Below are 16,947 nucleotides of genomic sequence, written 5' to 3'. Positions count from 1 at the left end.
TTTGATTGGGTCTGTTTTTGCTGACATCACAGCAGAAATAACTGAGTTTACGTGTAATTTAATAATGATTTATTCATTTAATTAATCATTTATTCATTTAATAATGATTTATTCATTTAATTAATCATTTATTCATTTAATTAATCATTTATTAATTGAATAATGATTTATTCATGTAATTAATCATTGATTAATTTAATAATGATTTATTAATTTAATTAATCATTTATTAATTTAATTAATCATTTATTAATTTAATAAGCATTTATTCATTTAATAAATCATTTAATAGCAGGTGAAAATTAAATGTTGTCATTATTATTTACAAAGAGGTATCCTTCTCCTCCGCCTCCTTTGATTGGTTCATCCTGCTGTCAGTCTTCAGCTTGTGACCACGCCTCCAAATCCATGCAAACCAATCAAATGAATGAAAAGTGTAAAGGGCCGTGTATAGTCTCGCAGCAGTGTGTCGCAGTGAGCTTGTCGCAGACATGACGCAGTTATTTTTGCCCAATTTTGAAGCGCGGTCTGCGCTATGTTGATCCCACGCCACAACGCAAGAGGGACAATCACCAACAAGCTAGGACTGTGGGTGTGGTGGGTGGCGTGTTTCTCTTCCGGTTACGGAGGTCATTCAACAACAACGGCGACTGGACGAATGCGCACTTTGATTGAGATGCAGCTGATCGATCTAGAAATAGAAGAAATATTGCTACTACTGGAGCTGGCAGAGAGGCGAAAGAATCGTCACGGTTAGCACGGTTAGCGTCACCATTAGCCGGTTAGCAAACCGGAAATATGCATAGTGTAGAGCGGATGTAGAGTTGACCAATCAGAGGCCTCCTTTCTCTCCTCCCTGCGACGATATCTGCGGCACTGTCTGCGGTGAGTACATTTTGGGGAGGTGCACCAGAGTGTCTGCGTAAGGGGGGGGGCATGTCTGCGTTAACTGCGACACACACGCAGACGACCTGGTTTCCGACCATAAACCGCCCTTTATGCTGTATTCATCCAGTTGGGGGCGACATTCAGGCATCTATAACTGCATCAGTTATCTTTTCGGGTTGTTATATTTTAATAGAAATGGTTATATTTATTATCTTTAATCAAAACAGATATTTTTAAACATATTTGTTTACGCAGAGAACTGTGTGTTAGCGTGTGATCGGTTAGTGTTTCTTTGGTTTCTGAGATGTTAAAGATTATTTTTTAGGTCATCCAAAGGTCACCAATGGCAGCTGGTTCCACAGAGAGGGGCCTGATAACCGAAGGCTGAAATAAATAAAAAAAAACGAAAAAACAGAAGGAACAGAAGGAACTTCCTACGCTGTAAAAAAAATCTGAAACTACATGAAAATACCGGCAACTTCACCGTAAAAATATGGTAAGAAAACACAGAGACCATTTGATTTTACAGCAGCAGGGGTTCATTTATTTATTGCGTAACTTATCGTAAACCAGTGTACAGACTACGATAAACCTGAAGAAACTCTTCATTCATTTATCTAAAGCAGAAGCAAAGTTATAATGTTTACAAACAAATATAAAGAATACAGCCTGTAAATATGTGATAATACTGATGTAGTGTTTAAAAAGCTTGTTTTTAACGTAATCACATTTTGACTTCTGATTTTATCTATTGTTCTTATTTCTAACCCATTTGAACCCATACCCATTAATTTTTAATGGAGAGGAGTGTTGGGTTTATCCCATACCCATTCATTTTTAATGGACAGCTGTGTTGGGTTTAACTCCTACCTATTCATTTTTAATGGACAGCCGTGTTGGGTTCAACCCATACCCATTCATTTTTAATGGACAGCCGTGTTGGGTTTAACTCCTACCTATTCATTTTTAATGGACAGGTATGTTGGGTTTAACCCATACCCATTCATTTTTAATGGACAGCCGTGTTGGGTTTAACTCCTACCTATTCATTTTTAATGGACAGGTATGTTGGGTTTCACCCATACCCATTCATTTTTAATGGACAGGTATGTTGGGTTTAACTCCTACCCATTCATTTTTAATGGAGAGGAGTGTTGGGTTTATCCCATACCCATTCATTTTTAATGGACAGCTGTGTTGGGTTTAACTCCTACCTATTCATTTTTAATGGACAGGTATGTTGGGTTTCACCCATACCCATTCATTTTTAATGGACAGGTATGTTGGGTTTAACTCCTACCCATTCATTTTTAATGGACAGGTATGTTGGGTTCAACCTATACCCATTCATTTTTAATGGACAGGTATGTTGGGTTTCACCCATACCCATTCATTTTTAATGGACAGCTGTGTTGGGTTTAACTCCTACCTATTCATTTTTAATGGACAGGTATGTTGGGTTTAACCCATACCCATTCATTTTTAATGGACAGGTATGTTGGGTTTAACCCATACCCATTCATTTTTAATGGACAGCTGTGTTGGGTTTAACTCCTACCTATTCATTTTTAATGGACAGCCGTGTTGGGTTCAACCCATACCCATTCATTTTTAATGGACAGGTATGTCGGGTTCAACCTATACCCATTCATTTTTAATGGACAGCCGTGTTGGGTTTCACCCATACCCATTCATTTTTAATGGACAGCCGTGTTGGGTTTAACCCATACCCATTCATTTTTAATGGACAGGTATGTTAGGTTTCACCAATACCCATTCATTTTTAATGGACAGCCGTGTTGGGTTTAACCCATACCCATTCATTTTTAATGGACAGCCGTGTTGGGTTTAACTCCTACCTATTCATTTTTAATGGACAGCCGTGTTGGGTTCAACCCATACCCATTCATTTTTAATGGACAGCCGTGTTGGGTTTAACCCATACCCATTCATTTTAATGGACAGCCGTGTTGGGTTTAACTCCTACCCATTCATTTTTAATGGACAGCCGTGTTGGGTTTAACGCCTACCCATTCATTTTTAATGGACACCCGTGTTGGGTTTAACTCCTACCCATTCATTTTTATTGGACAGCCGTGTTGGGTTTAACTTCTACCCATTCATTTTTAATGGACTGGTATGTTGGGTTTAACTCCTACCCATTCATTTTTAATGGACAGCCGTGTTGGGTTCAACCCATACCCATTCATTTTTAATGGACAGGTATGTTGAGTTTCACCCATACCCATTCATTTTTAATGGACAGCCGTGTTGGGTTTAACTCCTACCCATTCATTTTTAATGGACAGCTGTGTTGGGTTTAACCCATACCCATTCATTTTTAATTGGCAGGTGTGTCCGGCCGTTTGGCTGCGGCTGCACATAAAAGGTGTTTAACAGGTCAGATGCTTTTATAATCGTTTATGTCTCAGCACATCCAGGAGTTCGTGATATTCTGCTGAATTCCTGGAGTAGAGTTGGCCTTTCTGCCACTGATGAAGACTTTCTGCTGCCTTCTCGTTTATGACTCCCATCTTGTGGTATTCATTCACCAACAGATGGTCTCCAATTCCGTGGTACTGCCTGGTCGCTTCTCTGGACAAAATATCAGGTCTGTTGTTGCCTCGAGTGATACCTGGAGAATTCATGATCAAAGAAAACCGAATTAGTTTCATATCAAATCAACCTCTCGTTACCCTGACGGATGGTAAACATGGGCCGGAGATGATTTCTAAAGGATGCTTTTATCTGGAAAAAGTCATGAGTGGGGATGAGGTCGGATTCACGATTTTCATACTTGTGGTGAACAATTTGTAAATATTCAATGACAACTGAAAACAAGTGAGGTAGATCTATCAAACAAAACTGTATAAATATCAATGTTCTCAGTCATGCAGGATATGATAAGGGCCAAAGTTCCTCTCCACAGTGTCACTGAGCAGTCCATCTTCTGGCTGTCAGGTGGACTCCTCATCTCATCAAAGTTTCCAAGGTCCAGCGTCCAACCAGCTGGGTCCTTCCTCTTCAGCCAGAGCTTCTGATGTTCCCGTGATGGTCTCACTGGATGTCCCCGTGATGGCCTCACTGGATGTTCCCGTGATGGCCTCACTGGATGTCCCCACCATGGCCTCACTGGATGTCCCCACCATGGCCTCACTGGATGTCCCCACCATGGGCTCACTGGACGTCCCCGTGATGGCCTCACTGGATGTCCCCGTGGTGGCCTCCCTGGATGTCCCCACCATGGGCTCACTGGACGTCCCCGTGATGGCCTCACTGGATGTCCCCGTGATGGCCTCACTGGATGTCCCCGTGGTGGCCTCACTGGATGTCCCCGTGATGGCCTCACTGGATGTCCCCATCATGGCCTCACTGGATGTCCCCATCATGGCCTCACTGGATGTCCCCATCATGGCCTCACTGGATGTTCCCGTGATGGTCTCACTGGATGTCCCCGTGATGGCCTCACTGGATGTCCCCGTGATGGCCTCACTGGATGTCCCCATGGTGGCCTCACTGGATGTCCCCGTGATGGCCTCACTGGATGTCCCCGTGGTGGCCTCACTGGATGTCCCCGTGATGGTCTCACTGGATGTCCCCATCATGGCCTCACTGGATGTTCCCGTGATGGTCTCACTGGATGTCCCCGTGATGGCCTCACTGGATGTCCCCGTGATGGCCTCACTGGATGTCCCCGTGATGGTCTCACTGGATGTCCCCGTGATGGCCTCACTGGATGTCCCCGTGATGGCCTCACTGGATGTCCCCGTGGTGGCCTCACTGGATGTCCCCGTGATGGCCTCACTGGATGTCCCCATCATGGTGTTGGACACATCCAGCCATCGAATGACAGTTTGTATCCAAACTTTGTATCGTACACAATGGCTGCAGCAAATCAATCCATCCATCCGTCCATCCATCCATCCATCCATCCATCCAATACATGATAAAAAATGTATTGAATTGAGTTGAATAGATAAATAACAGGTGGTTTCATCATACAAAATAGATTTTGGATTTAAAATTCAATTAAGTTGCTTTATTTTGGGGCTTTGGTAGGGCGGGGCATTTTGGACCCGTAGGACAAAGGGAGTAAACACGATGTTAAGACCGCACAAAGGGTTAAATCACTTTTCAACACACCTGCGTCCCGTCTGAGAGACTCTGACATCTCTGGATTGGCCACGATCATTGACATCTTCATCAGTTTGACTTCATCTCCACTCAGAAGAACTTGGGCGAGCTTTGTCCTGCAAACAGCAAGAAAAGAAAGGGAAGTGTTCACAGAGAGAACCTTTCAGTTCAGGTGAAACCAGGAGAGGGCTGCTCTTACCGGACTGCATGAGACTCTGTGCTGTTGCCCGTGGTCAGGGCCAGTTTGTGGTGGTGTGTAAGAACCTCTCTGCACAGCCCGCGGTTTCCTCTTCCATCAACCATTGAATAAAGTCCTGCGTGATCTCTTCTCAGCTTTTCTTTCAGCTCTCTGTTCTCGGGCCGGTTCAACATTTCATGGGCCTTCTGAAAGGTGTTTATAGGTGGGATGTGGTCTGCGTTCACAGGAGAGCTGCTGTTGTTATCGGGGTTGATGTTTGTAGATCCATTTGCCCTCCGGACCCCTTTTATGCTTTAAAAGAAAAAAAAGCAACATTTACATTTACATGATAAGTTTATGATGTGTTGGAAATTTGTTTAGAATAGCTTTAACACATAAAATGTTGCTCAGATTAAAATTAATTTACTCGTCAAATTTTCCAATCAGACCAAGGTTGTAGGTTTTGATAATAGAGAGATCTTTTTCAGGTAGATCCTCCATCTTAGTCGTGTTCAGTCTGTCTTTAAACATTTCTTTGGCCTCATGCTGTGTCTTCCTTCCTCCTCCAGCGATGGTGTATTTCACAGGTGACCTGTTGGTTTCCTCATATCCTCTCTGCAGCTTCAGAACCGCTGCATACCTGGACGTGTCCTGTTGGAGCTGGATAAGAGACGATAAGAGACGATCAGAGACGATAAGAGACGATAAGAGACGATCAGAGACGATCAGAGACGATAAGAGACGATAAGAGACGATCAGAGATCACCTCAGGTGCTTAACGCTGGTCGTAGGACTGAAACATGAGGGGATACAGCAGTTTGTCTTTTTGAGACAGACATTTGTCCTAAAACACAGCTCTTCCTCACATTAAATAGCACGGATGCCTCTGTATGTAGCCTGTTTGTAAATGTGAGTGTTTGAATGTTTCTGACAGAAGGACACAAAAAACCATCGATCCATGTTTCTTTTCAGATTTCAAATTTTTTGAAGAATTATTGGTATCTTACAAATAAAAAAAAAAAACGTAACATTTCACTCATGCCAACAATATTAACATTAATCCCATAATTATATGTGGTGTGTAAAGAACTCACAGAATGTTTGACTTGGTTACGAAGGATCACCGCCTGCTGTTCCAGATCAGCTGACCTGTTGGTTGCCTGGGCAACAGCATGGTACAGGCAGTTCTGACCCTCTGAATACACCGGGACCACAGAACCATCTCGTCTGAGAATTTCAAAGTGTCCACTGTAGGGGCTCTGTTCACCCCGGGCCCGTTTCCAGAGCTTTGAGAGGATTCCTCCTGTCCTACAAACAAAAGAAATCAAAACACAAATGGAAAATTGTAGATGTAAAAACAGAAGAAATGTACACGGAAAAGGACACAGAGCCGTTTGAAGCCAGCTGAGAGATGTTGTTTCTCCGGCAGGTCTTGGGTCTGCCCCAAGGCCTCCTCATCCAAAAAGAAGGAAGATGGGATGCATGAACCACCTCAATGATCTGTTTTTGGTGCAGGGAGGCGGCTACTCTGAGCCTCTCCTGAAAATAACCTTATTCGATAAAGCCAATATGAGCACATTATCTACCAAAAAACTCAATGAAGGAGTGACATTTCAGCATTGCCCACCCAATCAATCCAGAGTCCCCTGGACTATCCTGGTGCGAAAGTGCCCTTGGAAAACCAAAGTTAACTTTGATAAATGAACATTGTAGCACCACTAAGGGAGATGTATAAATTTAGAGCTGATTAAGCCAGATAATCTCAAAATAACCAGAATATGTCATACATGTTTCATAGTACAGATCCTGGTATGTTTGGTGGATTACACATGATTATAACAACTAGAAAATTTCTGAAGAAATTTTGATGGGTGCCAATCTACTGCCCGCCCTATCAACAAAACATTTAGTTCAGTTGAAGTTAAGAGTCTCCTGTCACATATAAAGTTTGAATGAGTTCTCTGTGATGCTGTATGGCTGAGTTATGAGGCCTCCAAAATAGGGCCGTTTTTGTCATTTTTGGCTTGTTAAGTGGTTTTCAATCGATTTTCCCATTGCATAGAACCAAAATTCATAAGACAGGTCTGCTGTAGACGGTTAGGTTAATTTTATCCAGATCCTATTTAAAATACAGCTTTTATGGCATTTTCAAAATTCATTTTGGGGCCTCGTTAAGTGCTTGTCAGTGCATTTTCTCATTGCATTGTGGGTATGTTCAAAATGCCTGCAATGCCCTGCAGCTGATAAGCTGTTGCTAGGAGACACAGCTGCGGCTCGTGAGTTCCAACTGACGCTTCTCTATCTCTCTTTTTTGCCTGGCGTTTTAATTGTGATTCGTAGGCCTGGAACAAACGGTCGCTGTTCGAAAAGTAAAAGTCGTATCCAAATAATTCTTGAAACGTCAGCGCCCCAAGAGACGGGAGAAGCCAGCGGTGTAATTTTTATTTGGCTACTATGTGTGGCTCGTCTTTTCATGGCAGTTTTAAAATCTCTGCGAGACCCAGAATGGAGAGGACAGGTCTGCTGTAGACAGCTATGTCATTTTTGATCAAAGTCCTGTTTAAAATACAGCTTTTATGGCATTTTCAAAATGACCTCGTTAAGTGCTTTTCAGTGCATTGTCCCATTGCATTGTGGGTATTTTCCCTTTACTATCAGTTTAAAGGAGAAAAGCAGATCAGATTTATAACATTTAGCTGTTATAACAGGGCAGCCATCTTGGCTCTGCCCTCATAAGCAGTCTCAGAACAGAGCAGGCTAACGAGGCGTTGCCCCGGTAACAGGAGCAGGTGCGGGCTCCTAATGCGTTGCTACGGAGACGGAACCATGCCAAAAGAGACGGCAGAAGCCAGCAGTGTAATCTTTATTCGGCTACTATGTGTGGTTAGTTTTTTATGGCAGTTTTAAAATCATTTTTTGCGGGGATGTTATGATTTTAGGCGTTTATAATGGGCGGAATGTCAGCTGGAGGGGCGACTCTGTGCTCAGAAGTGATTTGTGAGAAATCTGTGAGGCAGAGCTCAATGAGTGTGACATTGTGTGACAGAGGACAAAAATACCTATGTTTTGAAGTAAAATTTGTCCAAATCGGGCAGATATTTTGGACATGAGAGACATTTGTTTGAGGAATTGGTGCAGTATCAAATTTAGAGTGGGGATTTGAGTGGGAGAAGCACCTCGGCCGAGTTTTAGTCTACCTAAAACGTAAATTGTGTCAAAGCTGTATAATGTATCAACAAACCTTTAGTTCTGTTAAAGCTGAGAGTCTATTGTCATATATAAACTTTGAATGAGGTCTGTGTGATGCTGTATGGCTGAGTTATAAGGCCTCTAAAATACGGTAGTTTGCCCCTAACTGCCCTATTTTTGAATTTTCAATGTATTTTCCCATCCACAATTTTCCCACTTTTTCCCATTTTTCCGGAATTCCTTTTGACTAATGAGAGCCAAAAGTCATTGCACACCATTCCCGATCGATGCGCACGCAGCGGTGTGCTTTTTATGCCGGTCGGACCATCACTGCTAGACTAGTAGCGCGCCGAACTTTAGGGCGGAAACGGGAGAATAATAAGAGTCTGGCAACAGAGTAATATGTGTGTCTAATGCCTTCGGCATTGGCACCCATAATTATGTGTAATCTATATAAATGGAAGATGTGATTCAATTGGGAGAAGAAGAATAACACACACTATAGATAAAACAGGCCTCGGCACCACCTTCAGTGTAAGTGTTACTCACTGTTGTGGAGTTTCTGGATCTTTCTTCAGTTGGAGCACGATATCACCTGCAGAACTGTCCTTTCCTGGAAAATAATCCTCTGAAAGTTTGCGCCCATGTTTGTCCACCACCATCAGTCTGATGCCTTTTCCTTGAAGAGAGTCACTTTGAGTGAGGACATGGATGTCCAAAGCTGTAGCAGGCCGGTTAACATCACAGATACCCTCAATGTAACAGTCTAAGTCCTTCTTGTCAGCCTCTGATAGGGACTCACATGGACCTCGGATGGCCTTGTTTACATGGTGCTTATACACCTGGTTGTCAAAGAAACTTTGGGCATCAGTCCTACCAAGTAAATTGCTGACAGCACTACCAGCAGCGTTGCTTATTTTAGTCATGCAGGCTCTGTTCATGAAGGAGGACATGTGCCTGGAACAAGCCTCAACAAATGAGTTTGAAACACTTTCTGCTATGATGTTGATGAGCTCTTTTTTAAGACGTTCCACATCTGATAACTGGTGTCTTCCATCCTGGTCGTACTTTTCATGTGGTAGCTCATTCATGGTTTCCACCAACTGAGGAATAAAGGTGTTATTGATGACGTCCTCTGTGGGAAAGGATCTCTGTATTTGTGTACAAAGTGTGATGTATTGAGCTGACTTCAAACACTTCATGGCCAACTGCAACCCTTTCTGTTCCTTTACATGTCCTGTTATAGCTCCACAGACCTCTGAAAGTCTGTCAAGAACCTTCATAACCTTGGTACAATCCATCATGAGGTCAGGAATAATGCTTGTTGTCATCATATCCACTGACTGACGCATCTCTTCCTCACATCTCCTGTCGATTCTGAAGTCATTAAACCCTTGTTTTATGGCAGTCTTTGGTATTCCTGAGCAAATTAAGTCTGTGAGAACTGTATCCAGGCGAACATTAGCTCTTATCAACGAAAGTACTTTGTCCTTGAAGGCAGAGCTCAGAACTTTTTTGAAAAAAGCTTCCATTCCCTTGTCAATAGCATAGTTCAGAGCGGTGACACATCCTTGCTTCCCCAGTTCCTGAACAGTGTACTTTGCTGCATGTTTAAAACACTGTTTCACCGTGATGGCCGAGTAAGTCTTAGCCCCAGTGATCAGGCCCTTTGTCCCTTTACCCACAGCACTCACAGCTTTCTTCAGTCTGCTGAATCCACCAAAGACCAGAGACACTCCGATGCTGATAGCTTTGGATATCGCCCACTCGGCCCAATCAAAGCTCCCCTGTATCATGCCTTTGATCCCATCAATCATGTCAGACACTCCCTCACTGATCAGCCCAAGTCCAAACTGACTGGCGCTGCCACATGACAGAGTACAAACAAGAACCCCTGCTGCTACCTGAAGAGCACCAAGACAACAACAAATCAGAGCATCGAGGGAGAACTCCGGCTTCTTTTTAACCTGGAACACCATGCAGAGGCCAAACTCATGGAGGACCATCAGTTCCTTAGTGGTGATGGGATCTTGGTCTCTTGATAGACTGTAGACACTGGAATCCTCTGTTATTGCCTCACCTTTGCTTTTTTCAATCTGTTCGAGAGTTTTCAAGGCACTTTCAATGTACCCTTTCCAAGCTTTGAAGACACTCATCCTGGCTTTCATCTGGCTCTGCAGGTTGCTGTCTTTGTGGTGGGGTGCAAAGTCTTTGGTCACTGAGAAGTTACAAAACATCATTGTGTTGGTTGTTTCAGACAGATATACATCCACGGCAGTTGTTGCTTTCTCCAACAACCTCTTAGCCTCGGTTATGTAGTTCTTCTTCCCCAGGTTGACCGTGATGTATGCTTGGTTATAAAGCGCCACAGCACTGTAGAAAGGATCACACTCTGCAGCACTCTGCCAATAACGTAAAGCTCCGTAGTCACTTTTCTTTTTTGTGATTTGGTGCATGGCGGTTCTGCTTTTTGCCAGTTCGATGTAGTCGTAGAAATTGCTGCTTCTCCCCTTCAGGAGGAGCTCAGCAGTCTTCTGTAAGTCTTTCATCAGGTCTTCCCTCAGTGTGGGGATATCACGCTCACCGATGCGCTCTCCATGGAGGATGAGCCACAAAGCCCACGATTCTTTCAAAGCATTGAGCGCAGTTTGATAATCAAACTTGTCACGATGGACCTTAAAACACTGTGGAACATCTTTCAGCCTCATTGATGTGAGGTCACTCCTCTCCTTTTGTGTGTAATTCTTGTCAAAGTCACAGAGAAATTGACAGAATCTGGAGAACAGATCTTCCTTTGACTCGATTTCAAACAGCTCGTTTCTCTCCATGCCATCTAAACGGCTGACCTCGTACTCCTCTCTGAGCTGTCTCATGGTTTCCACTGAATGGCCTTGGTATGCCGGTACGAGATGGTGCTGGTTGAGTACCATCTGCACCATACCCGGGTTTCCTTTTCGGGCAGTGCGCCCAAAGACCTGCCTCTCCACACGCTGACTTCCAGGGAAGTACGTGAGAAGCACAAAGAGTCCTCCACGCTCGTTTACCTCCTGCTGAACGTGTATGTCCGTCCCACGGCCTCCGAGGTTTGTAGCAATGATGACGTTTCCCCGGCCGAACGTCTGTTTCTCGATGTTGTGCTTTGCACTGATTGTGTACATGGTGATCTGGTCAGGTGATCTTTCTTGGCCTTGCATTTGAGTCTTCAGCTCATCTGCAGTCTTGACATCCTCACAAATGATCAGGACAACCTGCCCCCTGTCGGCAGCTCTCCATGCAGTTTCACCGATCACCTGGATCCACTCGGCGTTTCCTCCTCTCACCTGAACTGCCGGCAGCTCTACGAGCTTTTTATGGCGGTGAGCTGGAATGGCATAACACGCTGTTTTATATTGTCGTTCTAGAAATACTTTCTCAGCGTCGCCCCCTAACGTCCCAGAGACACCAAAAATGCCTTTTCCACTGAGGTACCTTTTAAAGAAGTGAACATTTGACATGTAATTGGTCACGTTGGACAGCTGTGAAACTGCCAGCTGGTGCTTCATCTCCAGAAACTGTTGCAGGCCGTCCCCCCAGCGCTTGTTTTTCTCCAGCACTCCACTGGCCTGAAAGTCCACTGGAACTATGGCATCATACTGATGATTCTCAGCCCCACTGAAACCAGCTCTGTCAGCTTCGGCGTCCTTGTCGATCATGTACTCTCTTCCTGGAGTCATTCTGATGGCTTTCAAGGCATTCTCAGCAAAAACGGTCAGCTGGTGCCCAACGTATTCCTTCAAGAAAGACGGAATCACGATAAACCCCTCGGATTCCTTCATTGACTGTAAGGAACATTCACTGGAATATTTAATCCGAGATTTTAATTTGTCAACAGTTCCCTCAATGAGAGATTCCTCAGACATGATTTCACAGGCCCGTCCACTCTGCAGCAGAAGCATGCTGACATCAGGATCTCTGTGAGAGCTTCCCTTCCTGTACAGTTTGGCTTTGTTATTGACCAGTGAGTAACAATCTACAGCCACGCTGTGATCTGCTGTTCTCTGAAGTTCACTGAGCAGCTCGTACTGCTCTTTAGGTCCGATTTGGGCCATGATGTTTTCAGTGGCTTTCCACCTGTCGTCCTCAGAGCTGTCGTTCTCCGTTTGTGTTTGAGTCATTGCTTTGTTCAGTGCGTCCATGTCCTCCTGTGGATAAAACCCCAGCTTGGCACCCAGCATCAGTATGTCATTTTCTGGAAAATCCTCAGATTCTGGACCCATCGCAGCTTGTTTCATAGTCTTGTGAAAGTGCTGGATCCTGGTTGCCCACTGGATCTCCCCAGTTTCAAACATCTCTATTGGGCGGCAGCCGGACATCATGGCCCAGATGCTCGTCAGGACTTGTTCCACGTGCCTCAAGCTGCTGGCTTGGTGTGACAGGAAGGTCACTTGAACTCCACTGTCCAGCGTCATGTAGTCCACTTCATCCACAATCACACACTCAAACTTCCTGTGCCCTCGAGTGGTTTTCTTCTCAAACTCTTGTCTCAGTATATCTGCTGCAAACGTACTGACGGTACCATAAACTACTTGCTTCTCGTACGCCTTCTCAAGCAGTTTATCCTGATTCTCAAAAGAGCTTTTGTCCTGATGTTGTGGAGGCACGGGGCATGATGTCACACCAAACAGGGCATAAAGACTTTTCCACTCTTCTTGATCCCGAATTGCAAGCAAAGGAGAGCTTGTCACGATGTCCACCGCTGCACCTCGTGTTGCCTGGATCGTAGCAAACATGGCTAAAATACAAGTCTTTCCTTCTCCAGTTCCAATTTCCAGGAGACAACCTTTTTTATCCTGAAACTGTGGCAGCAGCAGTAAAAGCAACGATGCAAGCTGAGTCAGTCTGGGGAAGTAGCCTTGGACCTTCTCCCCTCCTGCAGTGGTGAATGTGGTACATTTCTTTATGGCTATGGACAGCACAACCAGGACCTTCTTCAGAGTATCAGTGTTAGGCTTAGCAAAATCAAGTGAAACTATCATTCTTTTCCATTCTTCAATCATCTTTGCAGTAATGTTCACTCTCCTCTGTTTGGGCAGTTCATCTTCAACATACCTCAGAATATCTTCCAGCTGGGACAGGATGTGCTCTGGGTAGTTTTTGTCCAGCATTTCACTCAAGATGGTGTCACCATCTTTGTCGGCCTCAGATGATACGCAGCCTTGTATATAGGCTACAGGATCTTTGTCATTTAGTGCAGAGAGAGCCAGGAGGCAGCTCAGCCGGTAGGTGCACACTTTGTGGAGGATCTGGGTGACTTGTTCCTGATCTATGCTTCGGGCCCTTCCCATGAAAAGCTTGATTTCTTTTCGTGTCCAGATGTTATTGAACAGGATTTGACTGAGGATCTCCTTCCCTGCTTTGGGCAGCGGCGAAGTCATATCAAGAACATTTATTAACACTTTTCTGGCCAATGTTGGATTAGTAACATGCAGCTGATCTTGCAAACTCAGGAGGAATTCAATCTTCTTGTCTTGTCCAGCCTCAAATTCTGAGTTACCCTCCCGTGTAACCTTCACCACCGCCTCCAGAACACCGAACCTCTCAGTCAGAGGCAGCTCCACGTATCCAGTTGCCTGGTCCAAAGCCCACAGTGGGCAGATGGGGATCTCGTTTTCTCTGAAATGATTTGATATCAGCTCATTTTGGAGAGTCTTCATCCTGTCTTCCAGGTCTGTCTTTACATTTTCATTCTCTGTGATTTGGTACTTTGTCAAAAGTTCTTCAAATTCCTGCTCCACTTCACCAAGCTGCATTAAAAGAGAGGAAAAGCCTCGATTAAATTACGAGCAAAAGTAACAATAACCCACAAACCAACATTCCTACAAGAGGTTAAATACCTGGGACCCGTAAACAGTTAGTTAGATAGGAAGTCTTTATATGGAGAATGAAACTTCCTCGGATTGTACCAGCTCTGATACGTCTGATGACTACTTCACTGCATTCAAGGAGGCTCGGGTAAAGTCAAGTCGAGAACTATTGACTAGTTTGGCTTTTTCTGTTTCTATTTAAAGTTCCAAAAGAGGCGTTTTCAAAATTGTGGACTTCCTCTCACAGAATATCCTCCTCGTATGAATATGATACTGACTCTAAGAGTTCGTATTGCTACTTGTATTGCTGCTATGCAGATAATACCCAACAGTGACACCTTTAACATCCTAACATCACATGGACCCTTCACCAACTTTAATTGTACTCTGTACTTAAATACATTTGAAATTAATTGGCTCTTAATGTGCAGACCTGCATTTCTTCCTCCACTGAAGCAGATCTTTGGATAACTGTGTCCACTGAACAACTCAACGTAAATATGAAAAGGATTTTCTCTGGTAAGCCCAGGAATCCCCAGTTAAAACCAACCTCATCCCTCTCTATGTGAGCTGCATGATCTTCCACGATCTGGTGCAGAACTTGGCTGTGCTGCAGGTGGCGCCCTCGTGCTTTGAGATGCTGCTGCTCCTGAAGCCTTTCCTTCGCTTGGGAGAGCGTTCTTCTGGAGGCCTCATTCTCCTCCTCAATCTGTTCTTGGATCCTCCTCCTTTGTCTTTCCTGTTCTAGTCTTTTCTGTTCTAGTCTTTTCTGTTCTAGTCTCTCCTGTTCTAGTCTTTCCTGTTCTAGTCTTTCCTGTTCTAGTCTTTTCTGTTCTAGTCTCTCCTGTTCTAGTCTTTCCTGTTCTAGTCTTTCCTGTTCTAGTCTTTCCTGTTCTAGTCTTTGCCGTTCTAGCCTTTCCTGTTCTAGTCTTTGACGTTCTAGTCTTTCCTGTCTTAGTCTTTGTCGTTCTAGCCTTTCCTGTCTTAGTCTTTGTCGTTCTAGCCTTTCCTGTCTTAGTCTTTGCCGTTCTAGCCTTTCCTGTTCTAGTCTCTCCTGTTCTAGTCTCTCCTGTTCTAGTCTTTCCTGTTCTAGTCTTTCCTGTTCTAGTCTTTCCTGTTCTAGTCTTTCCTGTTCTAGTCTTTGCCGTTCTAGTCTTTCCTGTTCTAGTCTTTGACGTTCTAGTCTTTCCTGTCTTAGTCTTTGTCGTTCTAGCCTTTCCTGTCTTAGTCTTTGCCGTTCTAGCCTTTCCTGTTCTAGTCTCTCCTGTTCTAGTCTCTCCTGTTCTAGTCTCTCCTGTTCTAGTCTCTCCTGTTCTAGTCTTTCCTGTCTTAGTCTTTGTCGTTCTAGTCTTTCCTGTCTTAGTCTTTGACGTTCTAGTCTTTCTTGTCTTAGTCTTTGCCGTTCTAGCCTTTCCTGTTCTAGTCTCTCCTGTTCTAGTCTCTCCTGTTCTAGTCTCTCCTGTTCTAGTCTTTCCTGTCTTAGTCTTTGTCGTTCTAGTCTTTCCTGTCTTAGTCTTTGTCGTTCTAGTCTTTCCTGTCTTAGTCTTTGACGTTCTAGTCTTTCTTGTCTTAGTCTTTGCCGTTCTAGTCTTTCCTGTTCTCGTCTTTCCTGTTCTAGCCTTTCCTGTTCTAGCCTTTCCTGTTCTAGTCTTTGCCGTTCTAGTCTTTCCCGTATTAGTCTTTGCCGTTTTAGTTTTTGCCGTTCTAGTCTTTCCTGTTCTAGTCTTTCCTGTTCTAGTCTTTCTTGTTCACGTCTCTGCTGCTCAATCTGCTCTTGAATCCTCCTCATTCGCTCGAGCTCGGCCTGGCGTCTCTTCTCTTCTTCTTCCCTTCTGCGTTGCTCCTCTTGTTGGCGTCTCTTCTGTTCTTCTTCCCTCCTGCGTTGCTCCTCTTGTTGGCGTCTCCTCTGTTCTTCTTCCCTCCTGCGTTGCTCCTCTTGTTGGCGTCTCTTCTGTTCTTCTTCCCTCCTGCGTTGCTCCTCTTGTTGGCGTCTCCTCTGTTCTTCTTCCCTCCTGCGTTGCTCCTCTTGTTGGCGTCTCCTCTGTTCTTGCTTCTCTTCTTCGATTCTTCCTGTAAAAAGAATGTAATTAACTAAGCTTTTTCATTTTTGGACTGACTGTGCGACAAAGCAGTGGCTGATCATACATGTCGCATGTCTTAATGAATTGATATGCGATCTTTTATTGTATTGTGCTTGTATTCTTTATCTTTTGGCGCACCCTAGTTAGCAGCCTGTTGCAGCAGCTCCGGTGATTTTTTCACCTTTTTCGTCCTTTCTATCACTTTTTCTTAGTTGTGTGTTTCTTTCTTTTAGTATTTATTATAAACATCCCCTACAATGGCCACTTTTTGTTTCTGGAGTTTTTTGGTTTGTTTTCTCCTCTTTTCATCACTTTTTGTCACGGTGAGCCACGCACAGAAGAGCCACGGCATTGTTTCCACCCGCGACCAGCTGATAGCCCTGTGTAAACCTGCGCTACTGCCCGGAGCGAGGCAGGACATCCCGAAGGAGCTGCAGAGGAGACGCCGGGGCTGCAGAGCTGGAGTCTGGCGGAGAACCAGGAAGAGGAGATTTAAGCCTGCAGTTCCAGCAACAATAATTGGCAACGTAAGGTCACTGGGGAATAAAATGGACGAGCTCGGCGCGCCGATAAAGACCCAGCAGGAATACCGGGAGTGCAGCATTATGTGCTTTACGGAGACATGGCTGCACGC

At 44.3% G+C, this 16,947-nt stretch overlaps 1 protein-coding gene across 1 annotated transcript in view; it reads right to left on the bottom strand.

The window, feature by feature from the left end:
• Positions 1-1,404: 1,404 nt before the first annotated feature.
• LOC142401780 (uncharacterized) overlaps positions 1,405-16,947 on the bottom strand; it is a 337,909-nt gene continuing 322,366 nt past the window's right edge. Inside the window, exons 4-10 of the mRNA XM_075487244.1 lie at positions 14,783-16,302; positions 8,939-14,172; positions 6,295-6,508; positions 5,628-5,860; positions 5,222-5,512; positions 5,032-5,138; positions 1,405-3,523 (exon numbers count right to left, since the gene is read on the bottom strand). Coding sequence (XP_075343359.1) covers positions 3,300-3,523; positions 5,032-5,138; positions 5,222-5,512; positions 5,628-5,860; positions 6,295-6,508; positions 8,939-14,172; positions 14,783-16,302 — 7,823 coding nt within the window. The 3' untranslated portion in view covers positions 1,405-3,299. The remainder of the gene's footprint in view (positions 3,524-5,031; positions 5,139-5,221; positions 5,513-5,627; positions 5,861-6,294; positions 6,509-8,938; positions 14,173-14,782; positions 16,303-16,947) is intronic.

This window comes from Odontesthes bonariensis, chromosome 16, assembly GCF_027942865.1.
Source record: "Odontesthes bonariensis isolate fOdoBon6 chromosome 16, fOdoBon6.hap1, whole genome shotgun sequence".
NCBI classification, from domain to species: Eukaryota; Metazoa; Chordata; class Actinopteri; order Atheriniformes; family Atherinopsidae; genus Odontesthes; species Odontesthes bonariensis.
This window is presented reverse-complemented; position numbering and strand designations above follow the sequence as displayed.